Source organism: Corylus avellana, chromosome 1 (assembly GCF_965113065.1).
Source record: "Corylus avellana chromosome 1, dhCorAvel1.hap1.2, whole genome shotgun sequence".
Classification (NCBI taxonomy): Eukaryota; Viridiplantae; Streptophyta; class Magnoliopsida; order Fagales; family Betulaceae; genus Corylus; species Corylus avellana.
Genome location: NC_142490.1, coordinates 5205563 through 5224711, shown reverse-complemented (window position 1 = coordinate 5224711; position 19149 = coordinate 5205563). Strand labels below are relative to the sequence as shown.

The following is a 19149-nucleotide window of genomic DNA, read 5'->3' as shown; positions in this document are numbered from 1 at the left end:
TAGGAACATCAGCCTATATATATAAGGGCGAGACCCCTCTATCAGTCAAACAATGACTCAGAAAACTCGCTCTCTCATCAAACTCATTGAGCCCTGTGCACCACTATACCACCAGAGGCATTCTCTCACACCCTGCATACCACGACGTCCACATGCACACTCTTAACCCCCTTTTATCTAGTTTTATTCTCTCTTATTGAGAGCTTTTATTGACTTTTGTGTTGGAGTGTCCTCGATTCTCTAAGACCAGCCGGCTTTCTAACTAACTCTTATTTATTTAATAAATTTACAATACAAATTATCTCTATTTATAAGAATGTGAGAGCGAATTTAATGCATTTAAATCTGGTTTGATTTGATTTGAATCAATTATAATCAATGTTGAAATCCAATCCCATAATATAAAATCAAATCTCACAAATATATTCTAACAGGGAATTTTGTACCAATCGTGGATGTCTTAAAAAAAAATGAGGTGTCAATATTTTTCTGCTCATATATTCTTCATATAATCTTACAAATTAATCATTAAATTTGTGAATTTATGTAGACACCACATAAGTCAATGGTGGACCCCACAAATCTAATGATTGGTTTATTTAATTTGTAGGAAAATATGAGAAAAATATAGGCAAATTATTGACACCAATCATTTCTCTAAAAAAAAAAAATAAATAAAACTCTGAGTTTTTTCACAAAACCAAATCCTAAATTTGCATATATATGAGAAGTATTACACATTAATTTCTTGTTTTGCAAATCCCCTACTAAATCTGCAATACCTATACGTGGTCCTACAAATTTAATGGTAGATTTGCTCATCTCTTATATAAAGATGGACCAAAGATGAAAATCAAGTGTTGGTGTCTAAACCCAATAATGGCCCTATGCTGGCTGATTAGGTGAGCGCAACCTACACAAAGAGAAATACAGTTAGAGTGACACGCCGATGCTTGTCGGTAATTCCTTGGGGGCGTTACATGCCTCTCCAATGCTCATGTCAAGGTAAGGAAGAAGGAGAATTATGGTGAGCAATTAGATTAAGGCTCCATTTACTTCGACATAAAATGGTTTTCAGAAAATGATTGTCGCATTTTTCGGTGTTTACTTCGACGTAAAATAGTGGTCAACGGAAAATATTTTTCTTTTAACTGAAAATTCTTCTTTAATTTTTGAAAAATGGTTTATGATTTGATTTTCCAACTATGAGCATCTCATTCTTAAATCGATGGACCTTGCCAAGACCCACCCAAAACCTCGCCGAGACTTGATCGGGACTCGCCCAAGACCCAATTGGGACCACACCAGGATCTGCCCGGGACTTGACCGAACTTGAACGGCACCTGCCCGGACTTGTCCAAACAGGACCCGCCTGGACCTACCCAAGACCCGCCTGAGACCTGATTGGGACCCACCCGAGACCTGACCTGGATTCGCTTGGGACCTGACCGGGACTTGACCGGAACCTCGCCGGGACCCGCCTAGGACTTGCTCGGGACTTGACCGAGACCCCGCCGAGACTTGCTAGGGACTTGACCTGGATCCCGTCGGGGCTTGACCGGGACCCGCCCAAGACCTGCCCGGGACTTAACCGGACCTGCCCTGGACTTGCTAGGGACCCGCCCGGGACCTAACCGGGACCTGCTTGGGACCCACTTGAGATTTGAATGGGACTCGCCCAGGACTTGCTCGGGACCCGCCTGGGACTTGACCGGGACTTGCCCGAGACGCCGCCAAGACCTGACCGGGAGATGACAGGGACCCGCCCAGGACTTGCCCATGACGTCGCGAGGACCTGCCCGGGACTTGACTGGGACCCACCCAGGACTTGACTGGACCTGCTCGAGACTTGCTCGAAACGCCGCTAAGACCTGCCCGAGACTTGACTGGGACCCTCCCTAGACTTGCCCGGGACCTTGCTAGGACTCGCCCGAGACTTGCTCAGGACTTGACCAGGACCCACCTTAGACTTGATAGGACTTGTCCAGGACCCGCTCAGGGCTTGCTCGGTCGGGTTCCGAGCAAGTCCCGTTGGGGTCCCAGCGAGGTCCCGCTCAAGTCCCGGCGGGGTCCTAAGTCAAGTCTTGGGCTGGTCCCTGGAGGGTCCCAATCAAGTATTGGCGGGTCCGAGCCGGTCCTGGTCAAGTCCCAGCGAGATCCCGGACAAGTCCCAGTCAAATATCGGCGAGGTCCCAGTGGGGACCTTATTGGAAAAAAAAATATTAAAAAATATACATTTTCTATGTGCGCGGTAAACGCCGTAAAATATTTTTAACAAAAAACATTTTACGGAAAAATGACTTCCCTAAAAATATTTTTTTGAAGAAAACCATTTTTAAATGGAGCCTAAGTCATTAGGAAGATGGTACATCTTGCCTTTTATAGGTAATTGCTTGGCCCTTTTAGCATCTTTCTCGGGCTGGTGATGCGTGCTTGCCCCTTTTAGCATCTTTCTCGGGCTGGTGATGTGCTTGGCCCTTTTAGCATCTTTCTCGGGCTGGTGATGTGCTTGGCCCTTTTAGCATCTTTCTCGGGCTGGTGATGCGTCCTTTTCTCTTTCCTAGCCGTTGTGGTAACCAGGGTTGCGTGGAGGGAAGGGAATCTTCATGATGTGAGCCTCAAGAGCAAATCTTCTGCATGCGAGAGAAGACTTTGAGTGGTGCTCTCAAGTTAGGACATGTGAGTGCGTATTGGTTGAAACCGAGGTCAGCTTGGATTCGGGCCATTTGATCAATCGACACAGCTCTTGTGGGGCTTGGGATTTGCAAGTGGGTTGGTGGCTCCAAATCCGACGAGTCTTGAGATCCTATGCAGTATGGGCTTCAAGAGGTTCCTAAGTTTTATAGGAGTCCTCCAATTTCTTTGAATGATTTGAAAATCTATTCATGGGAATTTTGTCTTGTGGTTCTGGGCTATTCAAGGGCCTCGGGCGATTCCTAGGCCCTCCACCAAATATTTCTCTAAATTTATATTGAAAACAAAAACAAGAACAAAGAACAAATTCATTAGAGTTTGCTTTCACGCAATGCTTAAAAAACTAGGAAAAATCCAACTCAAAAGATTGTAACGTAACTGCTGACTTCCAATATGATGATGTTAATAGAAAATAAAAATTAAAAATTAAAAGAAAAAAATGTAGGAAAAGAAGGCAATTGGATTTGGAAGTTTCCCAAATGAAAATCCCAAGTAGGGACTCAAACGGCTCTTAATTAATTAAAGAATCTACGATAATACTAGTTGCGGTCCTTGACGGCTCTTGCTAGGAATTCTTTTGTTTGAATTTTGGTGTGGAAAAGAAAGAAGTCCAATGTCCACGGTCTACATGTTCCCTTCTAGATTGTCTCCCTCCTCCTACCGCTTGTCAATTTACCCTTTCTTTTTTTTTTAATGGATTAGAGAATCGAATTCTTCTAGATGGGTATCCAATTCATTAATTTTCAAAAGAACAATTGCGGCAACCCCTTCATTACACTTGCTCTTTCTCTGCTTTCTTCCCACAAAGATTCTTACACAACAGTCAGTCAATCATATCACACATAGCTTCATTTGTTTCACATCAAATTTGGGATCTCTTTGTGTTATGTGATGGAGGATGTTTATTTAATTAGATAATCGTGTAAATTGGGTATTTTATGCTCTCCAATAGAAAGCAGACATTTCATACCAAATAATTTTTATTCTCTTGACAAATACTTTATACACAAAATACACATTGACAAAACTATGAGAACCACTATCTTAATTGGTTTTGAAAACTCTGATATCAAGGGCTCAGATGTAGGTGGAGGGTTCGGTGGTGGGTGTTAGGTTAGAATGAATGGAAAAGTTTATGAGATTAATTTGAATTAAAGATATATTGTTTTCATTTTCATTTTCATTGTATTTCATGTTTTTACTTAATGTGTCAAATTTTTATTGACGGCCATAAAATGGACATCACGTCTTGATAAAAGGGACTCTAAAAAAAAATGTTAAACATATAACTCTTTTATAATTTATTAACAACTATCAGTATATCATTATGCTAATGTGAACACTCAACATGTAGATAGAAAGATGCTTATTTTAAGAGATTAATGGTGTGCAGTTAATTAATTTGTTATTTATGAGAGAACGTCATTCCATTCAATCTCTCCCTCTCTCTTATCTTTTTTTAAGCAAAATCTCATTCAGATTTTTTTTTTTTTGAACGGAATCTCATTCAGATTTATACAGCTTGATGAGTTTCAATTATTACGAAACGAGGAAAAAAAGAAAGAAAATGGAAACAAATAGAGAGATACATTACTTTATGAAAAATTTTATATATATATAGCAGAAGCAAAGAGAGAAATAAAGAAGAATAAGTAAATAGGTTAAATCACTCACATTTGCTTAACAAATATTTAATTAAAAAACACTTTTTTTTTTTAATTTCAACTATCAATTTTTTCAAAGCATTTGTATGAGCTCACCATTTTGACTATTTACTTTTACTTTTTTTTATTTAAAATATTTTTTATTTATCTACCTTTTGTATTCCCAAGAAAGAAATAAAATAAGATTTTTTATTTTATTTTTTTTGTAAGCATGTGTCAAACTTTCCTAAGCACTGAGCACTATAGCAGCTCAGAAAATTTGTAGTCATTTCATTGAGCTGGACGTGGAGCATTTTTTATTGAGGCCAATGTCTAATAGGAGTGGTAAACAATAAAACTTAAAGTAAATATAGAAGAGAATAAACCTTAAAAAATAATAATAATAATAATAATAAATGCCTAATATAGAGAATACAAAATACAGAATGTAATCAAATCTTTAAATTTGATTATATTTAATTACGATTAAACCTAAATGAAAAAAAAAAAATTGAAAAATATATATTCTCACACTCTAGTCACCAATTAAAAACTCAAACAATTCTCCAAAAAAAAAAAAAAAATCGAATAAAATATTTATTAAGTTATTCTTGCTGAACAAGAAAAGGTCACAAATTTGTTAAAATAAAATATTTGACTTTGACTATAAACTTGTGTATTAAAAATTCAGAGCATGTGGTGGGTTGATTGTCCAGTCGTATTGCTAGTGCTCCATTCCAGAACTCTTCAAAAAGTCCACATTAGTACACAACCAGCAACGCAGGCCAAATTCATTATATAATAATACCATTTACCATATTTCTAGAATATAATATAGACCGTGACTAGTAAAACTCAAATTTTTCTTTTTCAATATGCTTTTTGATACCGTTACTGTGCTTTCACACTTCCTTCCACCGCGCTCTTTTTTCTTTTTCTTGTTTTGTTTTTATTTCGGAAGCTTCCTAAGCACTAACCTTGCTCCACGCGTCGCGCCTGCCATGACTGAGCGCTGATGTCACCCATTCCATGTTCACGAAAAGGCAACGAAGCCTTAAACGGGGCCCCACTTCCCAATACCAAAGTCTTGATTCCCACGCAGCTTCTCCGATTCTCCCTCATCTCTGTGACTCTGTCTGTCTCATTTATAAACCCCCTCCCACTCCTCACCATCTGGAGCATTGCTTTTACTTCTCTCTTCTTGTGTGCTCATGCCCTCACTGCTCAGATCAACTGCAACTGACAACACAGCATGAGCTCTATTCACAACCGTCCGATCTTAACTCAACAAAGCCTGTCCTGCACCGCGAAGAATGGAAGCATTTATTATCTGCTTTTGCTTGCTCTCCTGGCGTTGGAGATTCCTTGGGCCGCGGCCCAGCCCAGCCCTCCCCAGGACCCTTACCAGTACGCCAAGTTCAGCCCCTCGATGGCGATAATCGTCGTCGTTTTGGTTTCCGCGCTCTTCTTCATGGGATTCTTCTCCATCTACATCCGGCACTGCGCGGGGGCCCAGAGCGGCAACAGCGTCGCGGCACGCGTCTTCTCCCGACACGCGGCGGCCGCGCGTGGGTTGGATCAGGAGGTGATCGATACCTTTCCCACGCTGGCCTACTCCACGGTGAAAGGGCTGAAGATCGGGAAAAGCGCGCTGGAGTGCGCGGTGTGCTTGAACGAATTCGAGGACCACGAAACGCTGCGTTTGATCCCCAAGTGCGACCACGTTTTCCACCCGGACTGCATCGACGCCTGGTTGGCTTCCCACACCACGTGTCCCGTTTGCCGCTCCAACCTCGTCCCTCAACCCGGCGAGTCTGTCCACCTACCCGCCGAATTAAACACCCAGTTAGACGTCGAAGCCCAAAACGACGCCGTCCTGGAGCAGCCACCCAACCCAGAACTCCAACGAGAAGAGGAACACGGACCGGAAGAACCGGGCAAGCAGACATTGAATCGGAACCGTACACGTAATTCAAGGTCGGGCCGGGCGCGTTGGCTTCCATTTCCCCGGTCCCACTCGACGGGGCACTCGCTGGTCCCACCGGGCGAGAACACGGAGCGGTTCACTTTGAGATTGCCGGTGGAGGTGAGGAAGCAGCTAATGAACCGGCATCTGAGCCGGGCCACAAGCATGGTGCTATTGCCAAGGGAAGGGAGTTCGAGGCGGGGGTACCGAACCGGATGGGAGGGGAGTAGTAGAGGAAAGAATTATAGGCGGCTGGAGAAAGGGGACCGGATGTTTAAATCGGACAGGTGGGTGTTTTCCATGACGCCGCCGTTTCTCATGAGAGCGTCCTCGTTAAAGTCACCGAAGGTGGTCGCCACTAATGATGGCGAGGGCACTTCAAGTCGACCGGAAGGATCAGGGAGTAACTCGGTCCGACCTCCGGTTTAAGGCACAATTTTGGATTCTTCCCCGCAATTCTTGTAAATTTTGTCATGTCTATTTCTTTTTTCTTTTTCTTTTTTTTTTTTTTTAATTTTTTAATTTATCCAAGCATCTCAATTTCTTTTAAGTATGTTAATCTAAATTTGTAAAATAGATGTATAATATTTTGTATGTAATAGGAACGTGCCAATCCTAACATACAAACTTCATTTGAACAAGATGCATGAATCATGATGGATTATGTCTATTGCCAAGTAATTCGAATAAATTAATCATTTTTTGGTGAAAATGAACAAAGTAAAAAGGAAAAATGAAAAGAGCAAAAATGTCTTCGGCCGCTTTGGTCGGTGTGGAGGGCCGGAGGCCTACCTACCAGAAACATGGCTGGCAGCTTGACTATGCATTCCCTTGTCTCAATGTTTCAGGGCTTGAATGTTGTCCAAAAACCAAAAACAAAACAGGTTATTGTGGTAGAATAATAACGCCCCACTGATTTGACTGTTTTCACTAATTACATTTATGGGATTTTAGTTATTCTTGGCAGCCTAAATGCCAATCAGTCAAGGCAAAGCAATATTGATTTCGACGGAAGGATGCTGTGTGTTGGGTGCCTTGGGAGATAACGCATTAACCATGCTGTGTGTTGGGTGCCTTGGGAGATAACGCATTAACCAAACCAGTAATCCTACACGTCACCTCTATTTAATGTAAGTGGTCTTGTTTTTTATAGCATTCAGTGTATAAAAATTAGTTTTATAAATATCTGGAGATGGGACGATAATGGTGATGAACAAAATCTCTAAGCGACTAAGAAGAATATCTCATTAATATTTTGTTATCCTCATCATTTATCTTTATTTATAGTTGTCAAGTGTAAGTGGCATAATACACTCATACACCACTATCAAAGTTAAGTCGATCTTTATCACATTGCTTTGTAATTTTATATAACTAAATTGAGTTGATGAATAGGGGGAATTGGGACTCCATTATTATTTATTTTAACTGAAAAGTCGTTTTGTTTTAAGCCCATAATAAGATGAGTCCATTTTTGTGTACACTCTATATATAAGAGTGAAGTTTCGGTCAATATGCGAAAATTATGATTGAGGTACTAGTGATCTCTTTACACACATGTACATAACATTGTTTTCTTTTGTATTTAGAGCATATATCGGAGAGACATCAAGAAAATATTGAAAAGCTTATCATGTAAATTAACGGAGAGATATATGCATTTCTTATACTTAATTGACACATGTTATGGAGAAAGAATAAATCTATTATTGAATTATACTCTAACCGTTTAAGATTCCTCAAATTACTTTAAAGTAAGGAGGCTTAGAATTTCTAGAATCATCCTATAAAAAAATATATATATTCTCTTTATTAATTTTCCATCTCAAATTAGGTAGACACGTCAACAAATGTGCCTCTTGTTTGTATCAAAGTTGACATATACTCTTGAAGACTTTTTTTTCATATTGTTAGGAGGAGATTGGGTGATTGACTCCAAAGGCAACCATAAAGGACCGGCATTGTAAACGCTACTACAGCGACGTTTAATTTGATCATCAAAAAACCCCCAAAAAAAGTAAGCATGCAATATTGAAGGCTATGGAGAGCCTCTTTCTTTGACCATCTCAAAATCATTTTGGCTTTGCGTGGAGTGCTGTATCGTGCCTAACCAAGTAGACATTTTAAGCTCAAACCCCTCATTGGTAGGTAACCTGATCCTCACCAATCAACACGGAGGTAGTTAAAGGCTATTTGGTTAAATGCAGTGTATATAAATTCAATGTTAATACGTCTTTTAGAAAGAAAAAAAATGTGAAGTAATTTATACCGTTAGATATATCAACTTTAAAAATGTGAGTTGGTGCTTATATTCCGAAATCTATTTGGGTTTATGATTTTAAAATGTGTGATTGCAAAACGTGATTTTTAAAAACACAGTTGAACGTTTGGCGAAATCGTAGTTTAACATTTAAAATTGTGTGTTTTTGAAAAGCACATTATTACCCGCGATTCGAAAACGTAGATTTTTTGCCATCTCAAATAATTTATTTTTTACGATTTAATTTAAAAAATTACTTTTTATCTATAAAATCGCGGTATCAAACTCACTCTAAATTATTGGCAGCTGCTAAATAGGCTTATCATCGGCAGGCGGCAGCTCGGATTCATGATCTTTGTGTTGCTTGCTAGCTTGCCCCAAAAAAACTGGCTTTAGTTGGCCTTTTTCTACTTTTCACATGTATTCAAGGCTTGACCCAAGTTTGAGTGGATTTGTTAGATAGCCATTAGCCAATAGTCAGGCTGCAATGGCTACACTCAAAATGAATTGAAAACTCACCCTCATGGCCTCTCTAATTTGGCCTTTGCTTTGGACTCTTTTGGCCCCTTCATTTCTTTCGTTGTCGTCACATTAATTGTTTCTACTTTCTAATAAGCCATCAACATGTTTGTTAACGAGTTATTTTAATATTTTAGTTGCTTATATTGGAAGGAGACAATAAAAACAAGTTGTTATTGTTAAATCTTTTTTATTTTATTTTATGAATATTTATATAATTCAGGGAAAGGGGCTATTTCTTGTCCTTCTTGATCATATGATAAGGTTTTGAGTCTTTGGATGACATTTTCAGTTTGACATTTCATGAATGAATCGATTGCTTAGTCAATAGACATCATTACCTCATTACGAAAGGTGCTGCACGTTTAGAAATTCAAATGAGATAGATGGGGAATTAATTGAATATTTTATAGATACACATGTTTTGAGTAAGGGCTAGCATTTCGTATTTGCGGATTGGGACTGGATAGACTCACAGATCAACTGGATATTGGTTAACTCGAATTCGACCAATTTTGTTAAACGGGTCAAATTCTTCTGACACAACCCATTTAAATAAGCATATGACCTTATACAACCCACATAAATATAACCCATTTAAACAGGATGTGTTGGGTTTACCATTTAATCTACTTCAACTTGTACATGAATTTAAATGAAAAAAAAAAAATAGCCATTTAGGATTTTGTTTTTTAATTATAGAAAAAAATATAATCTAATTTATAGGATCATGCCAACAACCTATGAGTTAAGTAAGTTGACTCAAAATTAACTCATTTATTAATACTCAAAATTGACCCATTTATTATAGGTGTTAACCAAAACTGACCCAGCACAGCACTCTTTAACTACTGGTGGCCTATGAGGCTTCTGGGTAGGGAGGCTGGTTGGTCAAACTTTTCAAGCTGGAGGCCTATGGACTAGGGTCACCCCCAGCGGCTGATAAAGGAGTTTCTGATTTGCATTGCTACATGATTTCTGATGTCCTTACATATAAAATTGTGAAAAAAATGATTTTTTTTTTTTTTTTTTTTTAAAGGCAAATAGATCCAAAGTGTGGACCGGAATTCTGGCCATTGAATCTCATCCAAAAATTTACAAGTTGTCACATGTTTCACTAATTAAAAAATAATATTTTATTATTTAAATTTTAAAAAATTAAAATAAAATAAAATAATAAAAATATATGAGGTGGTTAGTCATCCCAATTTTTTTCATAAGAGTCGAAGTCACAAATTCACCCACTAATTTCTGGTTCAGCACAGCCACCTGTGGCGCCCAAGACTTCACCACCAGGCCTCTCTCCTTTGTCCTTCCCAGGAAACCCCCCCGGAAGCAACATATCCAAGTCCGGCTCAGGTATATATATGTGGATGTGAATGTATATCGAAAAAAGAGTGGCTTGAGATAGCTATTGGGTTGGAAAGGAGTAGCTTGAGATTCTTGTGGGTGGTGCGCAATCCAGGATCATAACTTGGCCGTGAAAGTGCAACCTGCGCTGGACTTGGATATGTTGCTTCCAAGGGGTTTCTTGGAAGGGACAAAGGAGAGAGGCCTGGTGGTGAAGTTTTGGGCGTCGCAGGTGGCGGTGCTAAACGACAAATCAATGGGTGGATTTCTGACTTCGGCCCTTGGGGTGGCCGAAGCCACCCCATGTCTCAATTGGGGTGGCCGGCCACTCCATATATTATTATTATTATTATTATATATATTTTTAAAAATTTAAATAATAAAATATTAATTTTTAATTAGTGGGACACGTGGCGGTTTGTAAACCTTTAGATGAAATTCAATGGCTAGAATTTCAAAAAAAAGTGATGAGCAATTTATCATCTATTGCTGAAATCTCGGTCCGTGTAAACTCATTATTTTAGTCCAACAACTTTATCAATGCTCAAAATTGTCTAATTTATCTACAATAGTGGATTGGGAGAACTTGAAAATCTGCACATGGTTCAAGATCATTCACTTCTATTGCTTAAATTTGTACAACTATCATATATCAATTAGGAGAAAATGACTTTTCAACATGTTTCACATGTTTAGAAAATGACTTTTTTCCAACCCATACATAAATCTTTTATCTTGTATTAATTGCCCCTTTGGAGGTAGGTGTGAGTATTATAATTTGGCAGTGATAATAATTAAAAAAAAAAATTATAAGAAATTAATAATTAAAACCCCACCTAAGTAGCAATATCTTCAAAGCATCAAGCAGTACCTATGAGTGATGGTGATTGATATAATCATAATATCCAAACTCATATTTTAATCTTTTATGTTAAGTGGTGTCCCGGTGTTTGACACCATATTACAAAGATGGTTCATGTCTCTCGCTCTTAATCTGAAGGAAGAAAAGAAAAGAAAAACAAACATAAATGTTTTTAAACACATTATAAAAAACGATCCATTTAACAATTGAGTATTCTGTCGAATTAATACATCTTAAAACTTTTGACGCTGCCCAACTAACAAACCGCGAGAGATGCAAGCGAACTAACAAATGAAAAGCCCACACAGATGATCCTAGGAACAAACAATTGAATGAAAGCTAGTGATGGTGTCTTGAATAATGGAAAATGGTAACCCCTTTTACAGTTTCAAGCTGGGACAAAATGATTGGCACAATTACAAACTAGTCCACAACTAGAAAATGACCCACAAACATTGGAGATGATGGTGATGGTGACATGCAACTAATGGATGATCAGTAGTCTCTTTTTTCCCTTGGAGCGAGGATGATGAACATGGATAAATAATGGGCCCTTGTCACAATCAGATAAAAGATAGGGTTCATGGCATAAAAAAGCCCAATAAACCCACCCATACAAATGATCCTTAGAATTAGCCTGTAGGATTGATTAAAAAAAAAAATGGAGACCGTAGCTGATTTGGTAACAGTCTAACAGACTCATAAAATAAGGGGAAGATTATATGAATGCAAAGGAGCGAGTGTAAAAGGTGTTAAAGTACATAGGATGAGAATAAAAAAATGTGGGTAATTAGTAGAACATACCAGTGTTTAGACATGTAAGTTCAAGTAGGGACGGAGCAAAAAATTATTATGGGCAAAAGCTAGGTAAGGGTGGGTATCGGTTCAGCCGGTATCGTAAGAGCATTCCTATCAATTTGTAAAAGTTGGTTAAGTCAATTAATTAACCGACTTCATACCGATAATGAATAGTTTTAACTTTTTCGGTTAATCGCTTAGTTGGTTAATACGTGGTCGGTTAAGTCGGTTAATTTTCAGTTACAAATTTTTTATGTTAAGGTTTATCAACTTCCTTATAACTATAAAATCAATAAAGCATATACTTTATAAATGAAAAGAAAAAGTAAATTCAAGAAACACATATCAAAAAGGCAATCACAAATCAGACAAACACAATAAGGAAATCTACAAGATAAAATTCAAAATTCACTTGAAAAATTGGTTAGGCCGGTTAATTGTCGATTAGCTGACAAAAAAAATTTATACCGCCTACCGAATCGAACTAATGTCAAAACATTATTTTTATTCTGCCTACCGACCGCCAGAAGTCGATTGTCGGTCTGTGATGGTTCGGTAGCAGTCGGTAGGCAATAAACGGTTAATCTGCCTACCCCTCTAGTCAGGAGCCAAAATATTTTGCTGCTAGAGGCCTGTACTATTCTAGTCTCCATTACAAAAAAATGAGATAAAGCCGACGTTTCCAATTCTACTGTTTAGGGAAAACGCCGTGTAAAACGACATATGCCGACGTGGTGTGCCGATGCCGAGAATGGGCCAGCAATGACAGTGTGTTTAGATGAAACGTTGTCCCTGGGTCAGCTGTGTCAGCATTTGCAAAAAAAAAAAAAAAAAAACGTTGTCCATTTTGTAGTGCTCCCTCTTCCTCTGTCCCCGAGTTCAAGGTTTTGGGTCAAAATAGTGTTTTCTGAATTTTTATTTTTTTTCTTTGAAATGAGGATCTTATGTAGTTAAGATAATAAGAATAATAAATTTAATTATTTAATTAATATTTTAACCGGTTGGATGTGAGAAACAATCATGGTGGGATTTGGAAATGAATGTGGGGGATAGCTCCCGGAAAGAGGCGGTTTTTCTTGGTTTTGTAACGACGAGATTGTGATAAATAGTGGAGGAATAGTTCATCAAATCTACTGCTTCGACGTAACAAGTTTCGAAAGCGCCGCAAATGAATACACTTGAAAAAACAAAAAAAATAATAATAATAACCCAACCGTAAATTACTTTGGAGGCGGTGCAATTACCGCCTTGAGAAGTTGAAAACGCGCCGCAAAAACAGATTATACCCTTAAGATCCCAATGTAATGGGCCAGCTTTCTATAAAATCCCATAACTAGGTCCAGGCCCAACTCTGACAAAGAGGCAAAAAGAAAAACACCATTACCACCATTGGAAGGTGTTTCTCCCTGCAACAATCTGAGAAAAGAGTAATGGAGGAAGAGGAAGAGCAGCAAATCAGGGAGCGAAAGCAGCAGAGGAAAAGCTCTGTAGTGATAAAGATACCATCTTATCAGGAAGTGATTGAGAGCTCACAGTCGAAGTCAACCCCTCCCTCTCTCTTCAACCCTTCCCAGTCCTTCTCTCAGGCCTTCTCCTTCATCAAATCCTCTGAGTTCTACACTCCACCTCCCCCACCCTCCAATGCCTCCTCCTCTTCTTCCTCTTCGCATTTCGCACAGGCCTCCAACGGCACCGTTTCAAGGTACCCCATTTACCCCTTTCAATTGAAACCCAATATATTTTTATTGTACTGATGCTATAAAGTTGGATTTCTGTCTGTTTTGATGAAAACTTTTTCAAGGAAGTTTTACGGTGGTACAGTTTAGGCTTGGGTTACCCATTTAGCTAAGAGTAATTTGTTGTTATCTTTATGTGATGGTTTCCTTTTGAGGTAATTTGGCTTCTGGGAAATTTTTGTTGTTTTAGAGTTTAGCCTTTAGGTACCCATTTGGTTTTTTGTTTGCTTTGGTGGAAAGTGGGGAGGTCTTGTCATTGTTTGCTTTATTTTGGTGGATTTGACAATGGAAAGGAGAAGTGGGGGAAACGAGATTTGGGGACTTGTGGATTCAGCTATATGTGTTTGTTTGCAAGAGAGAAAAAGTTTGAGTAAATTCTGCAATTTAGTTATACTTGTTTGACTTAGGTGAATCGAGGCTATTGTTTTCTTTGGTACCAAATAGGTAAGGATGAAAAGGAAATCAAGATTTTATTTTATGTCATTGCAAATTTGCAATGCTTTATGTTTAGGGAGCGAATGAAGCATGAGTTTTCAATCTCGAGGGATATTACTCTCTCTTTGGATATTCATGTTTTTATTGATCTATACCTGAGAAAATAAGGAACTTTACAAGACGAAGCTAATACCACTATGTAGAATTGATTCTTGTAGGTGCCTTTCTGTTATAAGCGGCTTCGGATTTTCAATTCTGAGTGTTAACAAGAACCAAAACTATAACACTCATAAAGTTGCTTTCTTTTCATTTCCTTTGTTTTCTCAGCAACTACATGATGAGTCTTGTTGTGAGGGAGTTTGTTTTGCTACTTCCATCTAAACTTCAGACTGCTTTCTGCGATATGTTGTTTGTTTTTAGGCTTCTTTGAAATTGAGATGCTCTATTTGATCTGTTTTTTGTTTTAGGCAAACTAGTCCATCAGATGCACCATCTTCTTCGTCATCAACTTTTGCTGCTGCTCCTGCCACTACTTCATCAATGTTGTCAACATCACTTGCCACACAGAACCGCAATGCAATTCTGGTGAGCCACAGACAGGTAAGAGTATTTATTTAGGGCATGTTATGCCATTACATTGAATTTAAATGGCCACATTGTGGTTTACTTTGCCTTTAAGCAATGGATATTGCATCATAGTCAGGGGCAGAACCCGGTTGTTTATCTAAGGGGAGGTAGGATATAGTTCTAAAATAAAATCCCGTCTGGTATCTTGCGGGTTCGTCTCTAAGAATATATGAGCAGTTGGGTATTCTTGGTGAAAGATGGTATACTCATAAATTTTTGCAAGAAAACATTGATTGCTAAAGATAAACCGGAATAGGTAAATTGTTTGTAGTATATAGGACCCCGTAACGTACATAGCAAAGTGCCAATAGTCCGAGCTTTATGTTGCGCTTGTGTTAGACCAAGATTTTTGGCATTAATAAATTCATGTTTTAATTATCCAAAAACTAAAAGACATTTTTTTATATACTTTTGGCCTTGTAACAAAATGGGGGACTAGTTAAATTTTTTAATTGGTACGAGGTAAAGAAAAATGGCAGAAACTATTTATGATATGTTTATCAATATGATTTATTTCCTTTCTCGGAAGAGTTCTTACTTTTCTTTGTCTATAAATTCGTTTACCCTTCTTTTAAGGAAAAAAAGAAGGATAGAAGAGTTGGGTTGAAGAGGTTGACATTACTTTTTGTTTCTATGAAAATAGATATGTGCTCGGTCTAGAGAACTAAGGGACAAATTATAAAGGGTTTTTTTTTATTTTTATGTGTAATTGGATTCTATTGACTTCAAAAAAATGACTAATCACGGTTTTGAGAGGCTGGAGTTCCAAATTTATGGCTTTGTAGAAAAGCTTCCTAAATGGCATGACCAAAAAAGAAAACATGTGGTAACTAATTATTTCAAGTAACTTCAAGCAGAGGAGGGGGGGCATGTTGAAACCTTCAATCAGGGATGGACCTTTTGGGAGGTGGGCCTTTGAAAGTTGGTGGTTGTCATGGGATCTCGACATTCACATTTTAGGTGTTCATTTTATTTTTGCATTGTTTTTTACGTACACCTCTTTACTCAAGTTTTATGGCAAAAGATAATTTCGTTAGGACTTAGGAGTTTTGAGCTCAATTTAACTAATTAGTTGTAATTACTGAGTGTCATTTTTTTCTTATCCCGAATTTAGAATTCCTTTCTCCTCGTGCAGAAGGGAAACCCCTTGCTCAAACATATAAGGAATGTGAGGTGGACTTTTGCAGATATTGTTTGTGACTACTTACTTGGTCAAAGCTCATGTGCTCTCTATCTGAGGTTTGAACATCAGCAGCTTCTGTCATATTTTTCATTTGCATGAATGCAAGGTGATAAACTGGGTGCTATTTAGTCAGTCTGTTTCAACAAGGAATTTAAACGTACAGCCATACAGCTTGATAGATGGTGAAACATATGTAGTGAGCTAGTTCATCCAAACAAATGTGTCATTGATGTGAAGTATTGTCTAGGCACATTGGACTAGGACTGGTCTTGTTAGCACCGTAGTTAACAAAAGAATTGGGCCTGGCTTTTGATATATAGTTGCCTAGTTTGTCTTTTCTGATTGTTGTGTAATATGCTTGTTAAAATCCACTCTTATGTATCAGCCCTATTAAGTTTAGCAATTGATGCAGTCTTCGGTATCATCTGCTGCACCCAGACTACTTATATTTCCGTATCAGAGAACTCCAAAAGAATTTCAAGCTTCGCATCGTCCTATGCCATGTTGATGTGGTAAGCCAACCTGTTTTAATGTCCTTAGTAGAGGTTTTTCTAATTTAGGATTTTCAATGGTCCACATGGATGTTTCAGTTTAGCAGTTTGTTGTCCATTTGAAATAGAGGATGCAATTGTTTTATTTCATTGGTTTCAGGAAGATGTAACCAAGCCTTTACTTGAAGTTACTAAGACAGCTCTGCTTCATGATTGTACCCTATTATGTGCTTGGAGGTACACTTTATTTTACTTTCAAGTTCAAGTGAATAGTATATCCTGAAGACATCATTTAATTATAGTAGGAGCCTGGGTCTTAATTGTATTACAAAATCATCTTTTTACAATGGTTCTAACCTAAGAATATCCTATATACTTGCTACAACCTCTGTTCCAAGGATGAATTGATTTGCTTTCATTACCATTCAAGGCAAAATGAGATTAACTCTTTTCTAGGAAGTTGGTATATTGTTGCAAGTCGCTCGGTTATGTTAGCAGTAGACGAATCTGCTTGTTGAGAGGAGAACAGGTTTGATTTTTTTTTTTTGACAAGCTTCCTCTTTTATAGTTTGGAGGAATGTGGTCGGTACTTGGAGACGATAAAAGTCTATGAGAACAAGCCTGCAGACATTATTCAGGGCCAAATGGATACAGACTATCTATCACGGGTATCAATATATTTGTGGTCTTTGGTCTATTAGTAAATTTGTGCTTATTATAAAAATTGATTTAGAGTCTTAATTTGCCTAAAATGTGAGCTTTGTTTGCTGTGCTGAGTGCTTTGAATTTATTGAACTGATACCATTTCATTTAAACCGTAGCTGAATCATTCTCTTACAACAGTTCGACATGTTAACAAGACTGATGTAGTCACCCTTGGTACAACATTCGGGGTAGGCCAGATCTTTCCACTGGGTCTTTATTTTATTTTTGTGTGTGGCATTCTTTGTTTATTCATATAGAGCTGGGTGTCATATCACTGCAGTCCCTTTCTCATATCATGGATGCATCCATGGAAGATCTAGCTCGATGCCCTGGAATAGGAGAGCGCAAGGTACTTTTCAGCATTCAAAGTGAGCCAAGTCAAATTATGTCATTCAGTTGAATGTGTTTGTAAGCCTATGGTTGATTTGAATACCTTAAAGCAAAGGAATTATTGTTTTCAAATAAAATGAATCCACTATGTTCAAACAGGTAAGACGCTTGCATGACACTTTTCATGAGCCATTCAAGCGTGTGGTTTCCAGCCGCCCTGCTGTCTCAGAGACTCCTGTCCAGGACAATGCTGAACCTTCCTCAGTGAGTGAAGAAAAAGAAGAGGAACATAAGAAGAAAGAGCCTGAATTGACGGTCAAATCAGCCCTGTCAGCTGCTTTTGCCAGGTATGCTGATAGAGTTGGTAAAAAGAACACATAGTCAATAGCGGAGAAGAGAGGAGAAACATGGGTTGCTGTGGAATAAGAAGCTAAAAATAAAAAGATTGAAACTTTTTTTTTTTTTCTATTCAAACGGGGGAGGAGAAAAGATTGTAACTTAACTGGTCCTCTCATGCTCTGGAGTTTATCCCCCCCATATAAGGGAGCATGGAAGGTCAGGATCACCCAATTTTGTGCACCTGGTGATTCTACACTACAGAGAAAATCTGAGAGGTATTGTAACTTTTTTGTTTCCCTAGGCAGAGACTTATTGTAACTTATATGTATATATAGATTGCCTAGAATTATAGTCGTACTGTATTATTAACTATCATCTTCCGCAATGAAATTGAGCTGTCTTTTTTTATGACTTGCAAAAAAAGGAAAAAGCACTACTATGAAGGTCACCCATACCAAATTTGGTATCTTGAAAGTACATGCAACTTGCAATGACAAATGTTGTGCCATCAGATTGTGCTAGAAGCTTGCAAGAAGGATATTTTAAAAAACTGAAATGGTTTCACCATTTTGAAGGATGGTGACCATGCTTTATAGAACTGAATTAAGGACGGCTTCTTACAGAATATAGTGTGATAAAATTGAGCTACAAGAACAGAGAGACACAGAGAGAGAGAGAGAGAGAGCTGAAAAAATATATATTCTTTTGTATTTTTTTTTTTTTTTGGCTTTTATTCCAAGTCTCAATTTATGTTATTTACCAAATAACATGTTGCTTGAGTGGTAAAGGGCAAGAAAATGATTCCTAACATTCATTTGACTAGTTGGAAGGAGCCTTTTCTATTTGTTTTGATTTCTAGCTTTCAGTACAGTAGATATCCTAGATTAAGTTGACATACATTCCATTCCAACCCTGCTGAAAACAATGATAAATTCTGTAGGGTAGTGTAGGGTGTAGGGCATAGGGCATATACGTTATTCCACTGGACCAGACCCTCTTTGTCTCTTCCGTTTGATTCTTCTGGGTCCAAGGGTTCCCACTTCCTACTATACACTCATCTTCTAAGACTAAGAGCTATAGCTGTTTCAAAGACAAAAGGACAATCATGCTAGCCGCCCTATTTGTCTCATAGATTCGTCCCATTCATGAATCATGAGATCACTTCCTTGGTTATAAAATAATTCGCATATTTTACAATTATCGCGAGTGTC

The 19149-nt window shown here is 38.2% G+C and overlaps 2 protein-coding genes across 2 annotated transcripts; both read left to right on the top strand.

Moving 5' to 3' along the window:
- The first annotated feature begins 5164 nt into the window (after positions 1-5164).
- On the top strand, positions 5165-6853 carry ATL6 (RING/U-box superfamily protein). The gene has a single exon (XM_059582113.2). It carries the CDS (start codon positions 5590-5592, stop codon positions 6730-6732), a length of 1143 nt encoding a protein of 380 aa, XP_059438096.1. The 5' UTR covers positions 5165-5589; the 3' UTR covers positions 6733-6853.
- A 6610-nt stretch (positions 6854-13463) lies between these two features.
- Positions 13464-18346, top strand: ERCC1 (nucleotide repair protein). Its single transcript, XM_088517803.1, is given in 9 exon segments — positions 13464-13794; positions 14731-14863; positions 16026-16129; positions 16486-16585; positions 16725-16801; positions 17133-17232; positions 17386-17515; positions 17518-17618; positions 17759-18346. Coding segments are annotated over 9 exon segments (1239 nt in total). The 5' UTR covers positions 13464-13522; the 3' UTR covers positions 17981-18346.
- Positions 18347-19149: the final 803 nt, after the last annotated feature.

Coding starts and splice junctions, on each gene's coding strand:
- ATL6 (XM_059582113.2), top strand. CDS start 5,590: ATGAGCTCTATTCACAACCGTCCGATCTTAACTCAACAAAGCCTGTCC.